Below are 27,762 nucleotides of genomic sequence, written 5' to 3' on the forward strand. Positions count from 1 at the left end.
TATTGAAAAGGAAATTTAGTGCAACAGCTTAGTGAATGTGGCACTTCATGACCAAAAGTGTTTCTTCCCTGACATTTTTGTCTTGTATAAAACACACAATGAGAACAGAAGATAAGCATACGTATTGGTCTGTACACACATGACATTCATCAATTAAACATTCCAGTATCATAAAAGTTGGAGATAAATCTTGACGTTTCAAATGCACGTTTTTCCCTTCCTATCCTGAAGGGAAGAGATTCTGGTCAGACACACTCAACACATGAAGCTTGAAGCTCAGAAGGCATTGTTCCCCAGAAGCAGGGTTTCAGATTTCCAGCACACATTGAGGTAACCAAATAACTTCAGGTGGAAGCTATTTCCATTGGTTTTATTACTAGTGAGGCAGAACACAAGAGTCACAGCATCCCATCATCACTTGGCAGTTCTGTGGGATGGCACCTCACATTATCAGTTTCTTTTGGTTGAAAATGGAGGGCAGAAAAGTCATGAAAGAAGAAAAAGCCAATAAAGACTGTAGTGTCAAAATGAAGGAAGCAGTCTTCAAAGAGCTGAAGAGTTCTGAATGATGCAGAGCATTGTTTTTTTCAGATGAACTCAAAGGCAAAATTTCTGCCTAATACTGTATTAGCAACAGCCTTCAAGTACAGCTTGGAAAGCACTGGAATTTGACACAGTAGTAAGATAGTTGTTCTGCGGTAAGGGAGATGTATGAGAAAAGATTTGCTGAAATTTGATTTGGAGGAGAACAAAAGGTGCTCCAGTTGTTCAGGAGAACCAGATATGCCTTATACTCCGAGCACACAGCCCACTTGTAACAGACACACGCTGAAGCTTCCATACATAAACAAATCTCTTAAACTAAAAATGTAAACTTTTGAGCACAGACTGAAAAGCACACGCAATTTAGCTCTCACATCTCTCATTCCTGTAAAATTCATAGCTATAAACATGATTTTAAAGAGATTTGATAATTTCTTAACAATCAATGCCCTGCAAGAGAATTTATTATTACAAACTACATCACTGCCTATATGCATTTTAGCTTCAGAGCTAACAAAATTGTGTTGAACATAATATTGCTAAAAAAAAAAATAAAAAATAAAGAAGAGGGAAAGGAAAAGCATTTGATGTCCACAGTAAGTTTTAATAAATTCCTTTCCCAAACAGCTGCACAGAAGTTGCAACTCCATCATAAATTCATCTGACCCCAGCTAAATTAGGTGCCCAGTCATCTTAGATTCCTTACGACATCAGTGGAGAGGGGAAAAAAGAAAAGCAAGCAGCTACAGGCAATAACACAAGCCATCTCTCTCTCTCTAAGTACTGGGCAATGTTACTTTAGCTCTATTTTCTAAACACACCTGGAGCCAAAAAGCTTGACCACACTACCCCTTTACTTCGGCCATTCCACTTGGACTTCTCTAGCAACCAGATCAACTCACTTATCTGGGAGAAAGCTACAAGGAAAAGAATTTCTGCCATGTTAGTCCGTTCAGGCAGCTTCAGTTTTCAGAGGTGCCAAATGCTAAAGCCAGAACCCTAGCTGGGAACAGGAGAGGAGACCTGCTCTCTTTTACCAATGGCATCCCATGAAAACTGCCCAGCTGCATTGCCTGTGCCCTGAAGCCCTTTGGTCCCTAGGAGAAAGGGGAAGAAGTCAACCATCCTGAACTCTGTATGAGAGAATGTGTCATGAGCTCATTGTTCCACACGGCTAATAAGAACATACTAAGCCACATAACTGGAAAGAAAGTCCTCTGGAGATTTTACATTTTTATGACCTGGTACAGCAATATAGTATTTTTATGATGTCTGAGTGGGATAAATGATTGAAAACCATGCAGTTCTTTAAAACGTAAAAAGATCAGGTAAGAGAATCTATGCTTCGCCGAGTTGAATAGTATTTTTTTGGGGGGGTTGGGATTGTCTCTTACCTTTTCTCTTGGATGATACCCCACTGATGCACTAACACAAATGGAATTATCTTTGAGCAAACTGAACAAAGCAGCAAATAACAAACTTGTAACAAATAAGATTCATGTAATTTCATTAAAAAAAAAAAAAAAGCACAAACATTTACTGGCATCAACCAAACCCATTACAAAACATCACAATTATAATTAATACAGTTCCCTTCATATTCAACCTTAAATTGCTGGAAAGAAGTTTTCTTTTTTCTCCTTTCCATTTTTAAAGTCAAAAAATATTCCAACAAATCACAGTGCAATTCTCTTTCAAGAGAACGTATTTTCTGTATCCTTATGTACTTCCTATATGGCTTCCATGTCATCAGTGTGCTACTGATGGTATTACAGAACATTCTATTGATTTGGCCAGAAGAAAGTGTGATTCACATCTGTAGACAAAGTTGTAGTACCTTCAATCCAGCAAATCTGGATGAGATTTTCTGTACAAAACAGATACATATGACCTTCAATTCATCCATCACTAATTATAATGAACTTTGGCAGTGACTGTCATTTTTCTGCTATTTAGGAAGAATTGGTATTTTATGGTAACAAGTGAAATCCTGACGAAGATCCACGTTTTCTGGACGGCATGTGGTAGCGTACTTTCTTCCAGAATCTGGTACTTGCTGAATGAGACCTTTCCGAGAAGTCACCTTTCCATCGGATAGCCCCATACTTTTGCTTAATATATTTGATGGATTCTGGCATGTTAGTATAGTCGTGTATTTTTTCAAGTTCGATCAGAATTACTTTAATACCATCCTGGATAAGAGCATTATACATGGCTAGATGCTTTTCAGACGCGTCTTCTAGAATACTGTAACATGATGGTTCTGGTACTAAAATAACTATCACTCTTCTACTTTGACGGATTTTTTCATCAGCAATACTGATCACAGCTGTAGAGAGAAAAAAGGTTGTGCAAAAAAAAAAAAATCAGACTGTCTGCCAGGGTTTTATTTTTTGTTACTCATATGTTGCAACTGCTTCATTCACTGTTTGATATTTGAACCTCCCTTTACCTCATAAATAGGGACAGGATAAGAGCATCCAAGCTGTTACTGTGGGTTAGCTGACAAGTGAAGATTTGGCTAATGCAACGCTCTGACCACATGAAAACATACACTGACCACATGAAAACATACATATTTGTATTGCATAAACGGAAAAGAGCTACCAACTTTCTACTACTTATGATTTGATGTCATTTTATTATTACCATAGGTGAAATGGCAAAAGTTTCAGACGAGTTTCTTCATTTCATTTCACATAAGCAGTCAGTGGGACAGACCTTGCAATTTTCAGTGTCAGGTGCTAGAAACTGAAACTTGGTGTGCATACACACACAAAGGAAACCTCCACAAGGGTTTTAAAGCCTTGTAAGGCAATGCTTTGTAAGAATTTCACTAGGGCAAAGTACACTTTGATTTTTGCCTGATAAATTAGCGTCACTTTGCTTTCCTTTTTTCAGCTGCTAGTAAGAAAACTCAAGTCTAATTTGTCTTTGGATAGCTTACCTTCTCCTGCTAAATCATTCCTCCCAAATATAAAGAGGTTATATCCACACTGTCTTTCTAAGACCTCTGGCAGTATCTTCAGAGCAAAAATATCTGATGAGTACAAGCAGCTCTCTCTGTTCTTTGGATACAGAACATAAGCATCATAGATCTTCCCATCTGAAGCTAAAAAAAATATATATATATAAAAATGTAATCTAAAGACACAAGCAGAAAAACATCCCTAAACACTTTCCCACTCTGCTTGAAGCATTGATTTGTGTTCTAATACAACTATTACCTAAGCATGCATAACTATATCAAGCCTGATGTATTTGTAGAATCAGCCCTTTAAGATTCAGCATACTGGATCTGAATAGGCAAGAGACCTGCAAAATTAAGGTTGAATAAAGAAAACTCAAACCTATCTAAATTAAATATAAATATATATATACACATATATATGTTACCAGTGAATTGTGTAGAAAATAGGTGTTCCAGCAGAATAACTGAATTCTTAAAGATCCCCAGTAGCCATATAACTAGCAGATCATTTTCGTAACCAGAAGTTTCATAACACAACAATCGCTTAGACATGAAAACAAAACCAAAATATTTGGCAAAATTCAGGATCAGAAGCACATTAGGTATTTAGGAACAAGCTTTCCAGAAAGACCAAACTGAAAAGGCTTCACAGAAATCCATCAGAACAACTACCTCCAGCTTCTCTAGCCATGTACCTCCCCTCAGATGTTTGGAAATGACTCATACTGAAGCATGCTGCTCTTATAGATAGCACACCAGTCAACATTATTCTGAATGCCAGGAATTTAAGGAAAGTAAACTGATTAGAAATATCTTTAAATAGTAAAAAAAAAAAAAAAAAAAAAAAAAGTGTAATGTGTCCTGTTTCATCCAGAGTGAGGAGCAATTCCATTGTATTACTGCTTTTTGTAAGAATGGTAATTAAAGGATATCCAAAGAGCTGCAGCCAGAACAGCATTCAAACCTCTAAATCATGTCTTTAGAGAAAGGAATGATAGAACTGGATTCTTGGAAAGTTGTTGATTTTTCTCCCATAGATATTTTTGTCATCTGAACTAATTCTATACATCATAAAAATGTGTTCTATTTTCAAAAATCCCAAGCAAGATCAATCATGCTCCAATGAGGTTAACTCATTGCTTTGCAAGAGAAGATGGAGACAACCTGCTCGTTACAACACGCAGCACACTCAAAGTACACCTTACTGCAACATAAACATACCTTTTTCACCCAGGAAAGGATGGCAGGAATTCCGATACCAAAGCACAATATCAATTTTGAAGATCTTGTAGATAATGAGTGTAACAAACACTAAAAACACCAAAGAAACTCCTCCTCCAATCAAGTAACCCTGGATGTTCTGAGCTGCAGAAAGTGGAATAAAAGTTTTAGAAAGTGGAATAAAAGGAGAGAAACAAAAATATAATTATATATAAGAAATAAGACGTGATGTTAAAAACTGGCAGTTTTCCCCTCAAATACTTAGTCATTAAAGGATTTTAAAAAATAGATGTAATGAATGACAGGACCGCAAGTTTTCCATGTATTCTTTCTACAAATATTGTTATTTGATAAGTGTGCTTTCATCTTTCAGAGAAAAGGTACCTTAACAATGAGACAAGAGAGGTTACTCTTCAGCCAAAGCACCAAAATATTAATATCATATATATAAATTAAGATTATATATATATATATTAATATTAATGTATAGCCCAGAGAATTCTCATACAAAGTTTGATCAGTCAGAAAGCAAGAAAGTCAGAGGAGAGGAGACGACTTCCTAACCACACTGTTCTCCACACATCAACCAGCTTTTCATTGTGTCAAGCCTCTTGAAAGACCCACCACTGAACCAACTAATTTGTTATCCTTAATAGATTTAAAAAAAAAAAAAAAAAAAAAAAACAGATTAAATAAATAGATTAAAGCCCAGAAATGGCCACATGAACTGCAATTTTTAGTTCATGCATTTAAGAATGTCTGAGGTTAATTCCTACCCTGTGGGTCATTGTGAAGGCCTTTATTTAGAGTAAGCAAATAATTTGTTTATAGTTATGTAACAAGATAGGGCTGGTATCCACCTTCAGTCAGTTATCTGTTTACAATGTGGCCAGCTAAAGGCAAATTTGAAAGTGACACCTGTCAAAAGACTGGCTCACAATCAATGAAATCAGCTTTGTCACTCAGTAGACTAGGGAATATTCTGTAGCTATATTAAAAAAAAAAAAAAAAAAAAAAAAAAAAGGACACTTAAAAAACCTAATGGTTTGCTTTTCTGTGTATCTGTTCTTGACTACAAAGAATTAATTTCTTGAACCTTGCATCTGAGTTTTTACAAGCTCATTTTACCTTTATTTGGAGGTTCATCTACCAAAAAGAAAGATTTCAGACTAGCCAGTGCCAGGTCAAAATTACCCTGTCTCTGAGCACAAGACGGAGGTATTCAACAAGAAGCTGATGCCCCCAACCAAAATTCCTGTGCCTATCTAGAAGGTGGTAACAAAGCATATGCATCAGTAATGGAAACTCCCTGACCTTCCAAGCAACCTATTTCACTGTTTCACTTTATCATCATTAAGAGCTTTTCCTACTATCTAAACAGATTTTTTTTTTCCTCCTGACAATCTGAGCCCATTATTTGTTACAGTAGGACAGGACAATCAGGTGGCACGTTTATGTTCAGTTGCTTTTGACACACTCTGTTCCATACTTGGTTATGTCTCCCCTCAATTCTTTAAGAGAACTGGCCATTTTCACTCCTCTTCTACACACGTATCTCCTCTGATTCACATGCTTCTTCACAAGTGTGCAAAATGAAGCACAGTATTCCACTGAGGCCTCATATTTGCTTCAAATGAAATTTAAGTATTTCATTAATGCTTGCTAAAATACCTAACAAGAGAAGGCAAAGCAAATTCAAAGTGCTACTCCCTTTAATTTTGCTAAGAAACAGTTTTAGCCGCAAGTAGTGTGGTGTCAAACTAATTGAAAAGTAGGCATCGTTGATCACAATTTTTATCAAGACTTGATATCTTACCTGGGCGTTCCAATTTGATATATGATGTAAATTGTTGAGACTCATATATGAAATGACAGAAAAATTTATAGTCATAATCCTTTAGTTTCACTTTTGAAATGTTAAATTTTGTTCCAGCCACAGTAATTCCATGAGGCATCCCCTTTCTGTTATTAAAAAAGGATTAAAATAAAAAAAGAAATATCAGTATAGAAACTAGAATCTCTGGTGAATCTATCCTATGTTAAACACTATTTGTAAATACATGAATATTCATTTTTGACCTCTACAAACCTAAGAGGTTTGTAGAGGTCAAAACTAAGACTAACCTAAGAGGTTTGTAGAAAAGAAAGCAGTTTGCAACATAACACCAGACTTTTTTTTTTTTTTTTTTTTTAACTGATGATGGCACTTGGTGGAAACAACAATGCTTCTGCATGAGGCTGAACTGATCAGTTGAGAATCCTGTCACCCTTTCCCCCACACGTACTTCCTTCTAATACATTTTAAGGATTATAATTAATAGCAGTTGTCACTATAATGAGAAAGCATCAATATATCCACACTCTACAATAGCACAGACCAATTATCACAGAGTAACAAAGGTCCTGCTCTCTTGGAAGAGAGATTTTCTACAAGAGCTTCTCATTTGTGTTCTTTGAAATTAACAGCCACATCTGTACTTCAACAGGGCTTTTTTTTCTTTTTTTTTTCTTTTTTTTTTTTTTTTGTTTTGTTTTGTTTTGTTTTTGTTTTTGTTTTTTTTTTGCCTTGGAGCAATCTACCCTTCCTATATTAATGATGGAGGGGAAGGTGTAGTCTATTAACAAAAGAATTTCATAAAAACAAACGTATATATAAGGCTTAAAAATGATATGTTTCATAACAGCATTCTAAAAATGTGTGTAAGGCTGCTTCATTCCATTTGTATCAGATGCATTACTATTTATTATAAATTACTTATTTTTAAAAATCAAGCAATAAGAATATAATGTACTTGATGCAGACTTCTAATCAGTCTTTTGTGACTACTGCCATTGACTACTAGTCAACTTTCCGGTGAATTCATTGCAAATTAGTGCAGATTACATCACCTAGAAAGGTACTTACAGTTCAATGTATGAAGATACTTACTCATAAAACTGTTCCCTGTAGGTGCTATCAAAGTCATCAACATATCCATCATTAACTTCCCAGTATGGAATCAAGCTATTTATGCCAGAGGATACATTGCATTCCATGACTACATGAGAGCCTACAAAACAAAACAAGCCATTTAAATACAGCAACTGAAAGTCTTGTAAGAGAAGTGGGATCAAGTGACCAGGGAACAACTGGGAAAAGGAGGGATAAGGAAAATCTTACCTACCTTATGAAAAACAGAGTCCATTAAACTCATCCATTTCTACTCCACAACTGGATGTCTCCAATCTGGATGTGAATCCCACCCTAAACGTAGGTAACTGAATGTTCATGTCTACACATGAACCAGATGTCTAAGCTATAAAGGAGTTCACCTCCACTGGACTCTGCTCATATTAAAATAGACACCTGGGTCTTACATCAGAATGGCTCTCTGGACTTCACTGACTATTACTAAAAGATCTTCAGGGCCCAAATCGGTTGCCTAATATTTGAGATGCTCACCAGCAACCCAGGCATCTGTAGGAAGCTAGCAAATAGGCCTCCAGATATTCAGAAAATCTGCATATCTAGAGCAGCCAGTTCATCCAAAACAGCACTAGACATCTATGTTTAGTCAACTGAACTGAGGTCTTATAACAACATGAGTTGAAGCCCCTACCTCATATGCAGATACCTATGTGTAAGTGTCTCCCTTTAGTCTCATGGGTGACTGCTTTCTTAGGATCTGTGAGGTACTTAAAGCTGGATTTGGGTACCTTAGACCAGCTAAAATGAACAGTAATATGACAGTAAATTGTAATCAACAATATTCAAGCCATAAAAAATGTGGATCAACTGTTAATTTAAAATATCAAGGAATATAAACAAGTTGTCCCATAACAAATCTTAATATAGGCTGAGAACCACAGGCAGGCCCCGGACTGCTGCTTACTCAATTCTCCATTTTCTCAACAAGCATGATCAAAGGAGAAAGAAAATCCTTAAGGATGCATACAGTAAATGAATATGCCTTTTAAGGTCCTATGCACTTCTGACTCCTGAGTAGTGGTTACACTGGCAAGAACTTTTCTGAATTCTATGGGAAGTCATAATTAATTTGCCAATAAGAATTTGGGATGAGATTTACACATTTGAGTGGCTGCAAGATTTAGTACAGGAAAACACCACCATAATATTACTGTATTTCTTCCACAGTTACAATTGCAAAGGAAAAGATAAGTTTTCATAGAAGATTAGGGCTGTATGAGTTTATAAAAGGATAGTGGCAAGTATCCCTATTTCAGACTAAGATCTGGTAAATAAATCTCCTTATTAGCAGCACATATAGCACTTTTCCTTATTAGAGCACAAATAGAGCTTTTCAGATACGTATTTCTAACAAAACCAGAGAAGCTGTAATTACAAGAGAGGAGGCTGTTGAGCCATTTCTAACTTTCCAACAGATTTAAATGATCATCTGAAGACCACAGCTCTGTAAGTCTACAATAATACTATTTGTATCAGGTCCTAAATTTTCACACTTCAGTAGACTACTGTTTAAAATAAAGTCTTCCAAACTTTGAAGGAAAATAACTCCTATTAAAGCTTTATTCTGATCAAAATCTCATCCTCATCAGAATCTGGCAACTTTGGAACAACAACTTGTGAAAGATACCTTGAAGTCATCAAAGAAAAGGGGAAAAAATTGAGGGGAAAAAAAAAAAAAAGGCAAGGAAACAAACAAACTACCCAGTACCTCAGTATTGTTCACTTGTTCACTTTAGTTTACTACCATATGCTCAAAGTCAGAACTTGAGCAGGACAAGATGTTTCACATCAAACTGTAAACTCAATGACAGGAAAAGCACCAGCAGAAGTAGCTGTGATTTACAGAAGAATAATCCACAGTGCTACAGCCTCAGTTTCCATATGGAGCCAGATCCCCAACATGACCTTTCCTCTGAGCTTCTTTAATGCCCTAACTGCTAATAGTTGTTTACTTAAAGAAGTACAAGACATCTCAGATCTCTCTGCACTAGGAAATTGTAGTAAATAGCCACTCACACTTCTCCAAGATCAGTTAAAGCCTTTTTTAAATCAAAGACTTAGCTTGAAACAGTTCTACTTGGTACAAAATGGTATCTGAAACCGTTTAATGCCCTAGAAGAATGATTAAAAATCTTTTTTTTTTTTTTTTTTTTTTTGAGAGGGAAGGAAGACAGGAAACACAGAGGAAGAGAAAAACTACTAAACCAGTCAACTGGTAACTATCCTAACATGTTGCATATTTGTAACTGTGTTCCCAATGACACTGTACATATGTCAAGACACAGGCAGTGAGAGGAAGTACAAAAGGGAATATGGCAACAAACAAAAAATAGATGCATCCAACATGACATTGCTTGTCAAGAAATTCCAATCTTAGGTGCACACAGTTATTCTCCCTGCAAATTACTTGGAAGAATCATGTTCTATCATCTGTGTTCCAGATAACCTCAATCCACATGCCTATCTAACAGTCTTGCTGAAATCACTGGAATTGTTAACATGTTATTTCAGTAAAACTCCCAGTCTTTCTAAGTTTTAATGATTTCATAAATAGTCACTACTTACCAAGTTCCACTTCAATTGTGTTATTCCTTGGATAAATAAACTCTGGTCTCATCTGCAGTGGGCTTTCTAACAGAAAGAAAGAGAAAAAATAAATCTCTGGACAATGAGTTCCATGACTTACTTCAACCAACAGTTTCACAATTATTTTGCTTTATTTTTTGGTACTATTGGAGCACCATTATGTACTACCAGTTTCAATTTTCCAATGGAAAAAATCTCTAATGAAATTTGCTGTATTCATCCAAGTTCTAGTTTCCAAGATAGCAGGAAACTTCACCTTATCTTAAAAACATTTTTTTTAAAAAGTCTCAGACTTACTGACAGTTGATGTAGAAGTAATACAAAACCAGATAACAGAAACACAAGCAAAGAAGTACAATGAACTGTCAAAGAGATGGATAAGGAAGAGAAATTACCTCAGTGACCTCCTGCTTCAGGTGAACATCTTTTTAAGTAAAAGAGTTGTCAAGAATACACAAACAGAATTTTATCTTTCTGCGTGATACATACACTCACTGCTAACAAGCCGCTGTTCTTGTATCACCTATCTAAAGTAAGAGCGTTGATTTAATCTAAGAAGATGAACACTTTATCTCCAACTTTTACCTCCACTTTACATGTACCTCCTTTCTGAAAGGACTACAGCCATGGTAGCGCTCAGGTCATTAGTAATGCTCTCTACAGAGACAGGTTGACCAATAGGGCCAGCAGGAGTTCTGCTGTCATGGTCTCAGCAATAAATAAATAAAATCATTCTGTTTGTTTTTGTTTTAATGGTTATTTACATGTTTTTGCAAAAAGAAACCAACACCCCTGCTTTCTTCTAATTTCTAACCACACATTTCTCATTTCCCTATTACAATTCTTCCTCTGAAGCAATGCTCAAGGGTAAGCAGAATGCATTGTTGTACTTTAATTGTAGCATTCTAGGGAAAAAAAAAGATGTAAAGATAATGTGCAGCTCTGTTTCCACAGAGCTGAAAAGTGTCATTCCAGTCTGCTTACGCTTGCATAAAAATAACGAGTAGAGGAATAAAACAGAAAACCACCTCTGTGAACTCACCTTTAACCACTAGACTCATGGTTCGTGAAACATTATATTGCTTTCCCATGTATGTATACACCATACGGCATGTGTAGTTGCCTTTGTCTTGTACAGATACATTGTGAATCAGGACAGCATTTTCACCCTCAGCCAACACAAATCGCTTGTCTTCTAGAAATCCAGGCTTACACTCCTAAATATATCAAAAGTACCTGTGAGTTAGGGGAACTAATCATCTTATAATTAAGCCCGCTAATGAACTCTACTAATTATTAAAAATAAATAAAAATCAGCATTTTGATATTTTTATTGAAAATTAATTAAAAATCAGCTTTTTTTTTTTTAAAAACCACAATGTGGGTCATATACAAGCGTCACTGTGCTCTAACATGAAGCCCAAAGAGGTCTTGCTGTATTTGCACCTTTTAAATATCACTGCAGCCAATTCTTTAAGTTTTCAGATGTAGTCTCTTAGTTCACTGCCTTCATTTAATATCTTGAGTTAAACAGATGTCCCCAGGTGTACTAGAAGTCTTTTACACCTGCAGTGAGGGTATTTGAGACTGTCGCCCACAATATTCTCCTAGGCAAGCTCAGGAAGTGTGGGATAGATGAGGAGCCAGTGAGGTGGATTGGGAACTGGCTGGATGGCGGAGTTTGGGGGTTGTGCTCAGCAGTGTTGGAGTGATCAGGAGTCCAGCTGGAGGCCTGTAGCTGGCGGTATCCCCCAGGGGTCAGTACTGGGCCCAGTCTTGTTCAATTTACACGTCAGTGAACTGGATGAAGGGACAGTGCACCTTCAGCAAGTTTGCTGGTGGTACAATGCTGGGAGGACTCGCTGATACCCCAGAGGACTGTGCCTGGGGCCTCAGAGGGGCTTGGACATAGTGGAGGAAGTCCCCCAGAGGGCAACGGAGATGGTGAGGGGACTGGAGCATCGCTCTCATCAGGAGAGGCTGAGAGAGCTGGGACTGTTCAGCCTCGAGAGTAAAAGGCTGAGAGGGGATTTTATCAACGTATCTAAATATCTTAAGGGAGGGTGTCAAGATGATAGAGCCAGGCTCTTTTCGGTGGTTCCAGCAACAGGCACAAACTAACACAGGAAGTTCAGTTTTAATACGAGAAGAAACTTCTTTACTGTGCAGAGCACGGGAGCAGGTTGCCCAGAGAGGCTGTGAGGCCTCCTTCTCCAAAGTTATTTAAAACCTGCCTGAATGTCACCCCGTGCAATGTGCTCTAGGTGACCCTGTTTGAGCCAAGATGACCTCCAGAGGTCCTTTCACCCTCAACCATTGTTACAGAGATATGTAGACACGCAGAGCCTGTGCGTGTCTACATTTCTACTTCCCTGAAACAGAGCTGTTGTAGCAGTGACTCATGCTGTTGGGTGTATTATCACATCTGCAGCAATGCAAAAGCAGCAAAAAAAAAAAAATAATCGTTTCTCTTCTCTGACCTATAAGCAGTTTACAACCACATCATCTCAAAAAGAACCTTGGTGCTACATTTGTGCATCTTATTTCAGATATAATATACAGGCCCATATAAGTGCTTTAAGACCAACAACAGAATTAAGAGCTGAACTGCCTTAGAATTTTACCTCAACATAGAAAAAAAAAAAGAAAAAAAAAAAAAAAAACACAAAAATATACTTCTCCAAGCTTGAATGGGCTACAGAGTATTTTGCCATAATCAGAGCAATAGGCATATGAATGCTGCACCATAATCAACAGTTAAGACAAGCCTAACACTCTAAGAAATAGAAATAGCTACGCAGAGCCTTGTATTTAAGGAAACACAAGTTTTTGAACTTACTGCTTCTATACTTTACCTACAAACTTAACACCTATATAAACTGGACATTTCACAAATCAACAAACAAAAGCAACACATTTTTTAGACTGCAAGTTCTTTCAAAGTGGACACAGTGTTGTGGTTTTTTGTTTTGTTTTGTTTGTTTTAAATATCTCTCATACCTCCTCACATCTTCCCAACAGTATGATAAAGTAGATGCCATACTCAAACCTCACAGTGAATAAACTTTCCTTCCAAAAGCTGCTGTTCACAATTACATCATAACGTGTTTTAAATATAATATTTTCTATGTTCTATATCTGAAATATTTATGTACAGTACCTTATACCAGTGTACTTCGGGCTTAACATTGTCTTCATCTTTAAAATTCTCTAGATCAGGGCATATAATATTTCCAATATTTGCGCTGTTCACCACTTGGTCATACTTCATTTTTCCATTAAAACACAAACCATTATCGTTCTTAAAAACCTTTAAATTTATAGTCTTCTGGTTAGAGCGATTAAGACCTCTGTAACAAGAAGAGCAGACAAGTCAGGTCATTAACAACAAGGTCTCTTGTTTTCAGCAGCTCAGGGAGTTTATAGAGAAGAGATTTCAGGACTTGCAGGGACTTCAATATTTCCACCAGCCTTGCTCCTATCACCCCTGCTACAGTCTTCCTAGTTCTTAAACATTACTCTCAACTCCTCACTCCCCATTCCAGACCATAAGAGATAGGGATAAGCTCTGATGTTGTGTTGTGTATAGAAGTGGAATCTGTGGTGCTCTGGAAGCACCAGAGGGGACTTCAGGACTTATCTTAGTTACTGGAGTACTGTGACCAGTTTTGGGGCCCCCAGCACAAGAAAGATGTGGACCTGTTAGAACAAGTCTGGAGGAGGGCTACAAAGATGATCAGAGGGCTGAAGCACCTCTCTTATGAAGAAGGGCTGTGTCCTTGAAGGGACACTTTAAGACAAGAAGGCTTAACTTTTTTGCAGGAGACAAAGCTTTTGAATACCGTGTACACCAAGATGAAACATCGGTGTGAAACTACTTCAGACTGAGATCTTAAAGGAAACAGAGAACAAGCTGTGGTATAGCACCTCTCCAGAAGATACAGCACTAGAAAGCAGAAGTCTAAGCCAGAAATAAAGGAATACTCATTACTTCTACTTTATTCTTCATTTCTCAGTGCTCTTTTAGGAGACTGGTTTCCAGAGAAGACAACTGTATGTTTTGACAGAATTGGCGACAACTTCCATATGCTGCACCTTGACAAACGCTATAATTAAGACTTAAGTGCCTGATGCACAAACCATAGCCAGGTTAATGCAACTGAATTTTAGTATATGTTTTTTGGCATGCTGACATTAAGCAAGCCGGACTTAAGAGGTAAGGTACCCAAGAAAAGACAAAGCAAGAGTGCCTAAATTAAAATGATATTTATTATTTAAGTAGTTAGCTTTGAAGGGATTGCATTTCTTTCCTCTTTAAATTTGGGATTCATTATTGACTCTGAAGTAAGAAGCTGCAACAGCTTATGACCTGTGCCTACACTGGAGGTTCTTGCAGATTACTGTGACTACACTCACAATCCAAATCCTTTCAACATAACTGGTGTGCTGTATGCACTGTAGTACACCTAACTACACCCTACTAAAACAAATTTTGGGTCACACAAAAAGCCTACGTTGGTTGTTCTCAGCATGATGTGGCAAGACCACAACATCAACAACAAAAATTTTATGTGCCTTCCTGGCATTAATTTCCTGTTCAGCACACACTGAATTTCAGCCATTGTAAGATTTGAGCACCTGAAGCAGTAAATTCCAGTGCAATAATCTGAGCTCTAAATATAACAAGAGCTTGAAGATGCCAAACAGCCGAAAAGATTCTTCTGTTTCTTCTCCATGCACTTAGATCTTCTGAACAGTGCTGAGGACATAGTACTCTCACTGTCTTTAAAGCTGTCTAGCACACGGCTTTGCTCTTCTTATGCATTCTCATTTTTGACCAGTAACACTTAGTAATGCTTTATAATAAGACATATAACAATGGTTTATGGCCTCTTAATTTATAAATTTCCCGAAGGATTCCAAAAAAAAGTTGTAAAGCTCTCTGGAACATCTGTATTTGTTGATCCTTTGTAACATACAGAGAACTCTCTCTACTTAGATCCTCCTTACATTTAACCACATTCTGTGAAGAAAGCAAAATGTCTTTCTGATGTGTCAGCATCAAACAGCCATTTGAACACAGAAGAACTGGAGTTAAGACTTCTTCCAGTGACCTTACACTCCATTCAAAACAAAGAAAATATCCCACACCCATTAACAATAATATTGTTAATATTATTGAGCTTTAAGATAGAAAGTTTTCTGTATGAACCACTTTTGCAATGCCAAATTCTACACACGTGAAAGAAAAAAAGGCAGCACAAAATTAACAAAAAGCATGGTCAATACAGTGCTTTTAACTGATCTAAGGTCTCTACCTAAAACAAAAAAATTCTGTACACCCAAGTCCCACAGATGTTACTCCACTGTAAGTATCAGTAATCCAGTTGTTCCCCTCCTCCCTTTCTTACCTTACTTCACATTCATAAAGTCCAGAATCTTCCAGCGTTGCAGGAATGAACCAAAGCAAGCCCTTTCGCACATGAATCCTGGCGTGTTTCTCTGTGGTTATGGGTGTATTACTACCATTTTTATACCATGTCATATTGTAATCAGAGTGAAGCGCTGGCAATGTTATTACTGGGCAACTGATAGCTGTAGGCTCTCCAACTAGCACAAAGTAATCACAAATAATGCACTCTTCTATTAAAAAAAAAAAAGAGAGAGAAAACAGTTATTGTTTTTAATCTGTTTGTTTGTTTGTTTGTTTTAAGAAGTATTAATATCCATTCAAAGTTAAAAAGAATTAGGAAGTAAACTTTCTGTAACTATTTATTATTAAAATATTACAAGATTACTGCTTCTTGTCTGTTTAGTACCCTCTGGTTGAATAAACACATACTTCACAAACCTTAAATCATAACTTCTCCCTATTAAAGTAGTCAGTAGTAAATCCATTATTATCCTGCTTATTCCAAGAACAGCATTATAAATACCATTAAATTATATAGCCTAAACTCTACTGAAAACTTAGATCTACCATTAAAAATATTACTAATTAATTGCAAAGGAAACTGGCCTCTACCTGTCTGTTTTCAGGACTAGAGAAACAGCACATCTCTTAAAGACGGCATTTAACAGCTCACTTGTAGTCAAGGAAGCCGATCTCTTTGTACTTTCTTTAAAGGAATTAGGGAGTGGTTATTCAAAGCCTCAGTACCCTAAATTTATGCGACTAGATTTAAAACTATTTATGTCAACCTGTCCTTCCCATGCCCAGTGCAACTTCAACCCAAAATGAGGCATTCAGAATATCTTCAACACTCTGAATCCACTACTTCCTCTCAGTAACTCTTTTCTACTGGACATGCACAACTTGTCTCTTGTAGGTTTTCTTTTTTAAAATGGTAATTTCAGCAACGTATTTAACTTACCAGCACTGAACAAAGGTATCAGTAGAATTAGATGACCAATAAGCAAAAATGTAGATGTCATCTTTTGCTGCAAAGAAAAAAAAATATTTTCCATTAATGTGATGCGCATTCCAAGCTACAATGTCCTCTGCACCCTGCGTTACTCCTTAAAAATTTAGGAGAAGCATTAGTCATTGTGGGGAGGGAAAAATCGGTTTGGCAGTTTAGCCCCAGCCTTTGAATATTTTGGCCACCACCAAAGTTGGTGCCCACAGAAGGCTGCTCAGTTTTCAGCTTTCCACTGGAACTTTTCCAGTTTTCTTCTGGAAGAACTCTTGCATAAAGTGTATTTTTCTTTTGCCAGCCTAGTTAAATCCAAAAACAACTTTAACATGGATGAAGTTATGCTTGCATACAGCTAACATTTAAGCTATACTATATAATCTTGATACCGAGCTTGACTAAGCTCCTTCTCCATATTTACGAAAGACACAGTTCCAGAGATACATGAGGTTTCCTTCTGCAAACTGCGCTCCTACAATTAAGGCAGCACTTTAACAGCTGGTGAACCTTTTAACAGCTGGTGAACTTGTATCTCTTTGCTGGAGAACAAACGTACTGTAACTCTAAAATGATCTGGCAGGTACTTAAATTTGTGTCTAAAGGTGACAACGTTTCCAGACACACATATGTGGAAGCCGTGGGTGATGTGAATTGCTGTGGTCAGACACAAAACAGCAAAGCCTCCTAGAACTGTAGTTGCACTTCACACCTCCGGTCTTCTTCACAGGTTTCTCTAACACATACATGACTGAACAGAAAACCACTGCCCTCAGAGCTGGTTTCCACAAAATCATTGCGCCTTAACCAAGCCCTCTCTCAGATGGGCCTGCTTTTTTCTTTGGCAAGATGTCATCAGAGCCCCTCCCAAGCCACATACTGACAGCCAGCTGGCAAACACTTGACCCTTTTCCTTTCTGACAGCTCTTTGTAGGTTAAGGTCTGCATTTAACCATCTTGCTTTTCATATATGACTATTCTGCGTGCTGCTCCCTCTTGCACTAAAGCAATCTGGTTTCCTGTGTAACAATCATTGCAAATGCAATGACCACAGGTACTAGTACTTTAATCAGCTAGCAATGGCTTGGAAGAAGAGCATGTATTCCCTGAAAAACACCCATGGCCCTGAATTACTTTTATATCCAAAGTAGTTCACACATCAACGTATAGGCCCCACCAGCTACTTCTTTTGAAACTTTGCACATAAGGAGGCATCAGGGCACAAGGAAGGGACACACAGAGCAGAGTTCAACATTGGAATATAAGAGCTTCTAAATATCTGCTTGTTTTGAACCAACAGCTTATTTTTTTATCTGACAAAGCATTCATACCAAAGCCTTTATTTAGTTGCCTTGTAAGTGTTTTTCTTGTAACTTCTCAGAGTAGATCATCATTCTTGACATTCCAGTTTACCTGTAAAAAATTAAGAAGGGGAAAAGCGATGGTAAAAAACACATTATTTGGACAATAGAATCATAGAATCATTCAATTTGGAAAAAACCTCTCAAACCATCTAGTCCGACCTTTAACCTAGTACTAAAGTCCTTCAGTATACCATGCTACTAAGTTCTAAATCTACACATTTATTGAAAACCTCCAAGGATAGAGACTCAGCTACTTCCCTGGCCAGCCTATTCCAATGCCACACAACCCTTTCAGTGAAGAAGTTCCTCTTAATATACAACCTAAACCTCCTCTGGTACAACTTGAGGCCATTTCCTCTTGTCTTATCACTTGATGACTGGGAGAAGAGCCCACTCCTCTGGACTTGTGTTCCAGACCCTTCATCAGCTGCACTGCCCTTGTTTGGACACACTCCAGCACCTCAGTGTCATTCTTGTAGTGAGGGGCCCAAAAATGAATACACTATTTAAGGTGCAGCCTCACCAGAGATGAGTACAGAGGGACAATCACTTGGTTGAAAATCTGACTAACGAAATTGCTAACACAAAGCTAATTTTTTTCAACAGTCAACCTAAATGTAAAAGCAAGAGCATAATTGTGCCTACACTGGAGACACTACTTAAAACAAAAGCGGAACAATAAAACTTGCAGCAAAGACTGACCAAGAATTCTAGCCAAGAGCTTTGAAAAATATTGTTTCTGTCAAAAAGATGACATTACAGATTTGTCAAAGCAATCAACAAAGCCAGACATAAGTAGCCACTTTGTAAGACTGATCTGACTACTGAAAGTAAATGATGCCTAAATTTAGGGTAAAAATAAGTAAGCAATCTAACAGGTTAAGGTTTACATTTTGCACTCATTACTGGCTTCAAATACCAAGGGTGGATGTCTTTCTAATAGTGTACGGTAAAGCTCAGCATTTTAGGAAAAGTTCTATTATTTACAAACTTCCTTCCCCCTAGGTCAAATACTGCAATGGTAAAACTTGGAAACTCTGGAAAGAAGGGAAGAAGCCTCCAGCTTTTGTAGTTGCAGTATCTGAGAACACACAGAACATTTATTCTGGTTTCAAGTGACACAAAAGATTCTTACAAGCATTCTTTCTTAAGAAGAATATACAGTGAAACATTATTCAGACTCCATAAATGTGAAACTTTGTTTAAAACGCAGATGTTTGTTCACATACCTAGTGACTAGCCTTGTACTGCCTTCTACCTCAGTCTCAGCAGTATGAGATGCCCCTGTGACACAGCTACAGAGGCTTAAAATGTCTCACTTATGTAGAGAGGACAGCAACTTCACGGATGACAATGCCTATATACTTATATTGAAAAACTATTTCAGCTCAAAGCTTGCTGAGTTCAAAGGAAAAATTTTTGTACACAAAGCCTTTATGAAAGAAGAAAGAAACAAACCACCCACCTACCAATCATATCTGTGGTTTGATCTACTAAAAAAAGAAACGTTTTGATTTCCAAGTTACTTTCCTAATGTTTACCTTCCCGTAGCTGAAATATGACTTATTACTTCTCCTTCAAATTTTGAAAATTAACATCTTGAAAACAGAAACAGTAAATATGTTGACCTGATTTAAGATACTGACTTTTTGTTCATCAAAAGATGCCTGTCACCACAGAACTTGACTTTTACTTGCCTTAGGCACGCTGCCAACTTTAAACATGGTAAGAATAGCTTTTAAAGACATGTTGGGCCCCTAAGCAAACTTGTCCTTCAGGAAGCTGTGCAAAAGGCATAACCATAACTTTCTTTTCAAAATTTTCTGTCTGCAACTTCTAAAATGATTTTACTTGTAAATAATTTACAAGTACATGGAGATGACTGATTCTTGCAAAGGCCAATACAATGACAAATCATTCAGGATAGTAGCTAAGAAAGCATCTAGATCCTTCAGTTGTTTATCAGCACTTTGCTACTAACTTATTTAAGTGGTTTTCAATATTGATCACTACCTACAGGGACTTGTTACTATCAGGGGACTAGCAGATCCTTAGTCTCTAAGCCATAAAGAAACAAAAACTGTGCTTGAAGTGCAACTTGAGATATAAAGTACCCCGATTTTATAAGCACACCTACATGAGTCAACTTTTAATATTTAACTAAAATTTTTATTAAAGTTTAACTGAAACAGTGAAGGTGGGAGAGTGACGGAGGGTGGGGGGAACAATAAAAACAAAAAAATGTTCTTGTTCCAAAATACAACCACCAAGACAAGATTAAACCTACCACAACAATTCACACAGCTCACATCTTCCTTGGTGAGTTTACTCCTGTCATTAGGCTTCTTAAAGCTAAGCAAAGCAAGACAGACTTTCTACCAGACATACTTCGTTTCCCGTTTACTGTACCTGAGGTCCCCACTTTCCTGTCTCATGTGCTCAATATATGAGCCAAATGTAGCTGACCATATCAGACATCTTTCAGTTCAGCTGTGAGAAAAAGTGTTAGCAACCATATGCCTAGATTCTGAGCTAAGTGTTTGTTACAGGTACTGCCTCACCTTTCATCAAAGCACAGGGAGAGAGGGAAGAGAGAAACACAGATGAATGGCTGTCCAGATATATAGATGGATATCTGCAGATGTGGATAACTAACCATGGATGCCAGCAAAACGAAAAGCTACCTATCCACAAATTTCCACCTCACATCAAACTGGAGACAATGAGAGCATCCACGCTACCTTTAAGGAAGTGAACTTACCAGTGTTCAAATAAATCAAACCCAGTTCCTGCTTTCAGCATCAAGTGGAAGAAGCTCATTTTGTAGTCAGAGCTTGTAGCAGTTTTCTATGTCATTTCAACTCCTGATGCCTGTCAATATAAAGTAATATGAAAAAGTTGTTACTTAAATTGAAAGTAAATTATTACTTTTTCACCATCATTTTCAAAGAACGAAGCCATTTAAAAGGACCTGGAGGGGTCACGTAGATAAAACTATAAATATAAAAAACACACGGTGATGCAAAAAAATATAAAAATGTATTATTCTCTGAAAAAAAAAAATGTTTACCAAAACCAGAAAGTATTTCTCACTTGAGAATTAACTTAAAGGATCTAAGTTAAGGATTTTGTGTTATTAAACATTTGTGCAAAAGTTTTATGCCAGTTCCCCAGCTTTCAACCCATTCCAATTTAACAATCAGTATGAAAGACCAGTGTGTTCATTTAGGAACTGTTTTTGAGAGTTCAAGCACATGTAGGGAGTCCAAGTCAAACAAGACCGAAGCTACCAAGTTTACGAGGAACAAAAACAAAACGCATCCAGCGGTTTCCTGACATCCCTGGCGAAAACTCCCCTAAGTTACGAGCTGCTTCTGGAAACTTGAAAACTGGGGCCGTGATTCAGCTCGGGAACTGCTGGGTGACGACTTGTTCCTACCGAGCTGTCACTCCGAGCTTGTTCCTACCGAGCTGTCATGCGGTGGCTTCGTTGCAACCATCCCAGCCCCGAGCTCTGCTGGAGGGAGATCTGCAAGCAGTTCTGCCAGGGCAGCGCTTTTGCCCAAAGCCTGCTCTCGTCATCATAACTAACAGTTAAAAAAAAAAAAAAAAAAAAAAAAAAAAAAAGTGCTTGAAGCGCTTGTTTGATTAGGGTTGTGCAATGAACAGTTGTTGCTGCGGTGCTTTACCAGGTCAAGGAGATTTACGAAAAGCTTTCTCCTGCTTCCTGTTATAAGCCTTTAAACGTGGCACGCTCGGCGCTCCCGCACTTCTCGCTTCCCTGCCCTTCCTCCCTACCTGCCCTTGTGCAATGGGACCCGCGGAGCAGCAGCAGAGGGGCACGCCGAAGGCAAACGCCTCCCAGCGAGGCTGCTCCGTGCCGGGCACGCTGCGAGCCAGCGGCCGCCCGGCCCCCGCTGCCCCTCGCTGCCCCGCGGGGAAAATGGCCGCGCCCCCGCGCGGCCCGCGCAGCAGGACCCTCGCCGCCCTCCCCGCCGCGCCTCTGGCCGAGGCGGCCCCCCGAGCCCCGCCGAGCCCTTCCTCACCTCCGTCTGCTTCCCAAGCCTCGGCCGCCGTCCCGGCTCCGCCACATAGCGGCCAGGCAGCTGGCTCCGCCTCGGCCGTCGAGCCGCGATGGGGACTCGCCCCTCCCCGGGGCCGCCCCTCGGCCTGCACCGCCCGGGGGATGGCTCCGAGGGGACGGCCTCAGGGCAGCCCAGTTTCCCTCAGGGATCAGGGAGGTTCGTGAGTGGGGAGGTCTGCAGCCCTCCTCAGAGCTCCTCAGGGCCATAAACATGAGTTTATGGCTCACGAGTTTATGAGTTTATAAGCTTATGCTCGGGTTTGGAGCAGAGCTTGTTTGGTTTCTGTCATATGTGTCTATTTTTTGTCCTGTTCGGTCGTCTGTCCCTTCTGCTGTGTCAGGGCATCACTCTTCCAGTTCAAACAATTAGCTTTTTCTGTCTGGATTTGGGTAGTAACTTTATAGAAGTTCTCATTCCTTACTTCGATGGTTGAAATTAAGCACGTTCAAACATAAAAATGTAATTTTTTTCCAAACAGGGAAAAGTTCCTCTGGAATCGCTTAATTGCCCATATTTTTCAATTCAATGCCCTCTCCTCCTTGAATTTGACTTAGCCTCCTTCATTTTGATTCCAACCAACACGATTTTGGTCACTCCTCAAAAACCTGACTGCAAGGTACTCAGTGACCACTTATTCCCATCTCTGCTTTTATTCAAAACCTTCTACATACACTAACTCCATTGAGATTCCAGATGAAGTAAGCATTCATAAGATGAATTATAAAAACGTAACATAAAAAGAAAGTTCCCTTTTGGGTTTGAGCCATTCCCAAAACAGTGTGAAGGGACTTGTTAAGGGATTAGAAAAGTGTGGGAAGGAATATTTTAAATTATTAAATGGCACAGCTGATCCTCTGTTCCAGACTTACAGAACCATTGCCATTTCCAAAACGGGAAGCTTAGTCTTTTTTTGGGAGAAAGGGCTAGATTACTTGTCTCTTGGTTTCATTAACACTAATTACAGAAAAGATGGGATTGTCCTACTGGGCTTCTTCTGTGTTGACAATTTTAGGATGAAGAGCTTCTCTGAGCCATGGAGGTGTCAAAAAGGAAAGCCATGAAATGCTGATCAGCTTATTGGATGATATAAAGGGTGAGACGAACCCTTATGAGGTAGATGAGTAGATGGGTAGATCTTTCCTGTTGCCTGTGTGTTTATAAACCTTTGCAAACTCTCCTATTTATTTTAGCTCTGTTGAAGGAATATTTTAATCTGCTTTTGCCTTCACGGGAGAATATTTTAATGGAATATCTTAATGGAATATTTTAAGGAATATTTTAATCTGTTTTTGCCTTTTCTTGACTCAAGGGTGATGTTAAGGTGACTGGCTAACACTGAAACATTCATTTCATAGGCTATAGCAATCCTAAGAACAAAGATACTAGGGTGTTGTGAGTGGCCATTTGTGCAATACATCATTCCACAATGTCCAAAGGATGATAGCAATGCTTCCAACTAAGCTGCACAACTAGTTTGAAAGTTGGTGACTCGTGAGGGTTCAGAGAAAGAAGTCTCTCCCAGTAGCTGGCAACAAGCAGGAAAGCCAGGGAATACGGAGCATGCCAGAAACCCATCAGTCTCATAGAAAGAGTAACACCTACATATTGGAAGATGAAGTAGTCATTTCTAGAATCTGTCATGCATCACTATTTCCATAATTGTGGTATCTCATATCTGTCAAAACCACACTTCTAAAGTAAAAAATCCAAAGTACTGACTGTCATTCATTATAGAGAAACTAATCATGTGGAACCAAAAGTACAATTCTGAAAGAACGCACGCAAGTGTCCGTACTGCCAAGCGGTGATTCAGTGGCAAAGTATGCGTCTTTCTTAGAGCAGAGGATGTTTCCCAGAGTTTCCTGAGTGTTGAAGATGAATTTATCATGAAACATCTAGTAGGACTGCAGTTAGAAAAGAATAATTTCGCTAAAGTCTGTTCTTATCCTACTGTATAACTGTTTTCCCTCATGAGTTGTACAACCCAGCCTGTTACCCCAATTATACAGTCAATCATGAGAATATACTGTGGCACTGAGCTCATGTAATTGGAAAAAGCCTCTCGTTGCTTCCAACTGCATGTCTCTGGGGCATGTTTCAGGGCTCAGACCTCTGGGCAGGTGCCAAGTTGCTGCTAGTAAGACTTCATTATTCAGGAATCAGTCAGCATCAAGAAACTGGACAGAGGTTTGTGTCCTTCAGTATCTTGGAGTATCTGGCCAGGGTGAACTTCAGAGTAATACAGTAACTAGTTCCCGTTGGTCCTGAAAGGTACAGCACTTGACTCATCTTATCACTGATGTGGGAATTGATGGCTATCACATTTGGTAACTCAAAGGTATTCCTGGTAGGTCCACTGAAGTTCTCCACGGGACGGTTTGGACTTGTTGCTTAAAGTAGGATAATGTGAAAAGAAATCAAGAAACACAAAGTTATGCCAAAGTATCTATGTACACTGAGTTAAGTCATGCTACAGATTGCTGTAGCACCAAAAGCTATAGATATTTGAAAACACAAACCAGTTCTCAGTTTCTGCAGTCTGAACATACCTGTTTCAACACAGCATCAGAGCTTGTGCCTACCAGGGTGCTCATTCTAGAAGATCTTAAATGTATGAGTCGTTGATTTTCTGTTTAGTGCAGAATACTCAACCAAGTCCAAAGTTCAAACTGAGACTCAGTAAAACAGATTTGCAACTGAAGCAAAAAGGCATAACATTGCCCTCACAAGAGTGCTTTTAGTGCTACTTCAAGGACACGTCAAACCTGCTTTGTACACGCGGCAGTAATCTGAAGCATGTTTGCATGTGTTCAGACTTGTTCAGTCACACTGTCCAGCATTTCCATGCAAAGCAAAGATCAGATATATCTGTCAGCACTTGGAGCAAATTTATACTGGTTAGAGCAACTGATCTCAAAATGACATTTTAAGTAAGTGAAAAACCTGAACACACCACATGTCTCAAAAGACAGCTTTAGTAATTGGAATCTTGTTTAGAATAAAAACAGATATTTTAATTTTCTTTTCAAAGGAGATGGAAGATTTTTCATCAGTTCCACATGTTTCCATGTGCAACTGCAGCTAATGTGGAGGAGGTCTCTGCAATGGTGTGACTGCAATTGCAACTCTTAACCAGGAATGCAAGCAGAGCTAGAAGCACCTTTCTCTCCCCATCCACTCCTATAAATGCATATCACTGTGGATGTCCTTACAGGATGACAGGATGCTTCTGCGTTATCTTTTCTGTGACTGTTTTCCCTGCCTCCTGAGAAGAATGCTGAGAATTGCTGGTGATTTTTTTTCTTTTTGTCTTTAGCATGCAGAAACGCTATAGCCTTGTTCATTCCCACTAGGTGTATTGCATTTACATGTCAAGGTTTTGGCAATAGAGGGGCTGCAGGGGTTGCCTTTGTGAGAAGACACCAGGAACCATGCATTTCATATAAAAGCCAGCTCCAGCTGGCTCCAAAACAGACCTACAGCTGTCCAGAGCTGAGCCAGGGAGCAACGCTGTGTGGGCCTCTGTGATAATGTATTTAGGAAAAGGCAAAAAGTCCTGCACAAAAGCTGTAAGAGAGAGGAGCATGGAAAATGTGGGAGTAACAACTCCGCAGGCATTGTCAGAGAATGAGGTGCTCCAGGTGCTCCAGATTGTCCTGTGGCCAGTGGAGAGGCCCCTGGTGGAGCAGGCTGTCCCCCTGCAGCCCATGGGTCCCACATGGAGCAGATCTCCACGATGCAGCCCATGGAGAGCCCCCGCAGGAGCAGGCCCCGGGCCACAGCTGCAGCCCGTGGAGAGGAGCCCACGCAGGAGCAGGGGTCTGGGGGGAGCTGCCGCCCACCCGTGGGGGACCCGTGCTGGAGCAGTTTGCTCCTGGGGGATGGACCCCGTGGTACAGAGCCATGTGGGAGCAGTTCTTGAAGAGCTGCTGCCTGTGAGCAGCCCCCGCAGGCCCAGTTTGGGAAGGATGGCATCCCGTGGGAGGGACCCCTCATGGAGCAGGGGCAGAGAGTGACCGTGAAGGAGTGGCGAAGATGAAGCATTGGGGACTGATCACAGCCCCCATTCCCCTATGCTGCACCGGGGAAGGAGGTGGAAGGATCAGGAATGAAGATGAGCCTAGAAAGAAGATGGACTGTGGGAGATGCTTTTAGTTAGTTGTTGGTGGTGGATTTTGTTTGTTTTGTTTCGTTTCACTTTTTTAGTTCTCACTGTTCTACTCTGTTGTTATTAATTGACAATAATGAAAATCAGTCTTCCCGAAGTTAAGAGTTTTGCCCATGATGGTAATCTGTGAGCAATCTCCCTGTCATTATCTCAACCCATGAGTTTTTTCATTGTATTTTCCCCCTCTTCCTGCTGAGGAGAGGAAGTGAGAGAGCAGCTCGGTGGGCACCTGCTGCCCAACCAAGTTTAACCCACCACAATAAGCAGGTCCAAATCCCTGCTTTTTTGGCTCTACCAATTACACTTAAACAAATCAGTAGTGCTTGTGTTACTGACATTAACTCAATAGTTCTGGTTTGAACTGAAGCAGTTCTCAAGGCATATCTCGAAATAACTTCAGGGTTATTTTTGGTCTCCCTCCACTTCCTTGAGGTGGAGCCCATATGCTGGCAGTAACAAAACTCACCAAATGCCAAAGAAAGTGATGGCTTCACTAGCCAGTAGGTGACTCAGTGAAATTAAAATCAAGTTTCACAACTATATCTCTGACACACAGCCACCTCAAGATCTTATCCTGCTTTGTGGGTTAAAGCTCTTGGAGACAGCAGAAGTGCAACTGAAATGGCTGTAACTAATTTGCAATGAGGTCTTTAAGATGGATGCAGTAATTTATCCTTCACATCCAGCTAGCACGAGTTTGAAATGCCCTCAGCTATAATGACTACTATCTATCTGCTGTTATGAAGCGGCTGTCTAGCTTCTGCTTTTGGAATTTCCTACATAACATGTACCCTCAGAAATTTTTCTTAAAAAATATACAATAAAGGGCAATGTGATTAAAAGGAACCTAGAACTGTGAGCAAAAGAATCCTTAATTTAGCCTTTTTACCCAGCCAGAAAGAGGCAGCACACAATAAAGTCTGCACAAAGCATACAATGTCTGAATGTCTATAATCAGGTTATCTAGTCCCTTGCTAGAATACCACTAAATTATATGAAAAAAAAAAAAGCAAATTGGAGCAACAAATTGGCCTGAGGAAATGCATATACAAAATAAATTTTCTTTACATTGCTAGGAAAGTGCACAAAAAAGATGCACAAAATTAGAGCAGACTCTGAAATATGGCGATTGAAAAGATCTTTGGGAGCAGTAACCTGTGTTAGATTGAGCTTTGAAAAAATAAACCTCTGTCCCAAGAGACGCTAAGGTTTATTGGTAATTTCAGCCCAGGTTAGAAGGATTAGTTGCCTCAGAAGCAGGTAAAAATGACAGTACTGTTGCTTTCTCCTACCACTTGTAAAAGCTGTGGCCTCAAAACAGCAAGAGATGTAGGAAAATAAATACTGAACTATTTTTGCCTGAGCTATGATATTTCTTGAAGGAAAAAAAAAAAAAAAAATCAAAGTATTAGCTGTGTGGAAGATAATGCACATGACAAAATA

At 39.1% G+C, this 27,762-nt stretch overlaps 1 protein-coding gene across 1 annotated transcript in view; it reads right to left on the bottom strand.

The window, feature by feature from the left end:
• Positions 1–20,886, bottom strand: part of LOC311209456 (uncharacterized protein) — a gene marked incomplete at its 3' end in the record, with an annotated part of 40,959 nt that extends 20,073 nt beyond the window's left edge. Inside the window, exons 1-12 of the mRNA XM_084286802.1 lie at positions 20,828–20,886; positions 18,034–18,115; positions 16,664–16,730; positions 15,701–15,932; positions 13,450–13,639; positions 11,332–11,506; positions 10,269–10,334; positions 7,665–7,785; positions 6,552–6,697; positions 4,736–4,879; positions 3,491–3,655; positions 2,524–2,872 (exon numbers count right to left, since the gene is read on the bottom strand). Coding sequence (XP_084142928.1) covers positions 2,524–2,872; positions 3,491–3,655; positions 4,736–4,879; positions 6,552–6,697; positions 7,665–7,785; positions 10,269–10,334; positions 11,332–11,506; positions 13,450–13,639; positions 15,701–15,932; positions 16,664–16,724 — 1,649 coding nt within the window. The 5' untranslated portion in view covers positions 16,725–16,730; positions 18,034–18,115; positions 20,828–20,886. The remainder of the gene's footprint in view (positions 1–2,523; positions 2,873–3,490; positions 3,656–4,735; positions 4,880–6,551; positions 6,698–7,664; positions 7,786–10,268; positions 10,335–11,331; positions 11,507–13,449; positions 13,640–15,700; positions 15,933–16,663; positions 16,731–18,033; positions 18,116–20,827) is intronic.
• Between the last annotated feature and the right edge of the window lie 6,876 nt (positions 20,887–27,762).

This window comes from Netta rufina (assembly GCF_964035555.1).
Source record: "Netta rufina genome assembly, chromosome: 1".
NCBI classification, from domain to species: Eukaryota; Metazoa; Chordata; class Aves; order Anseriformes; family Anatidae; genus Netta; species Netta rufina.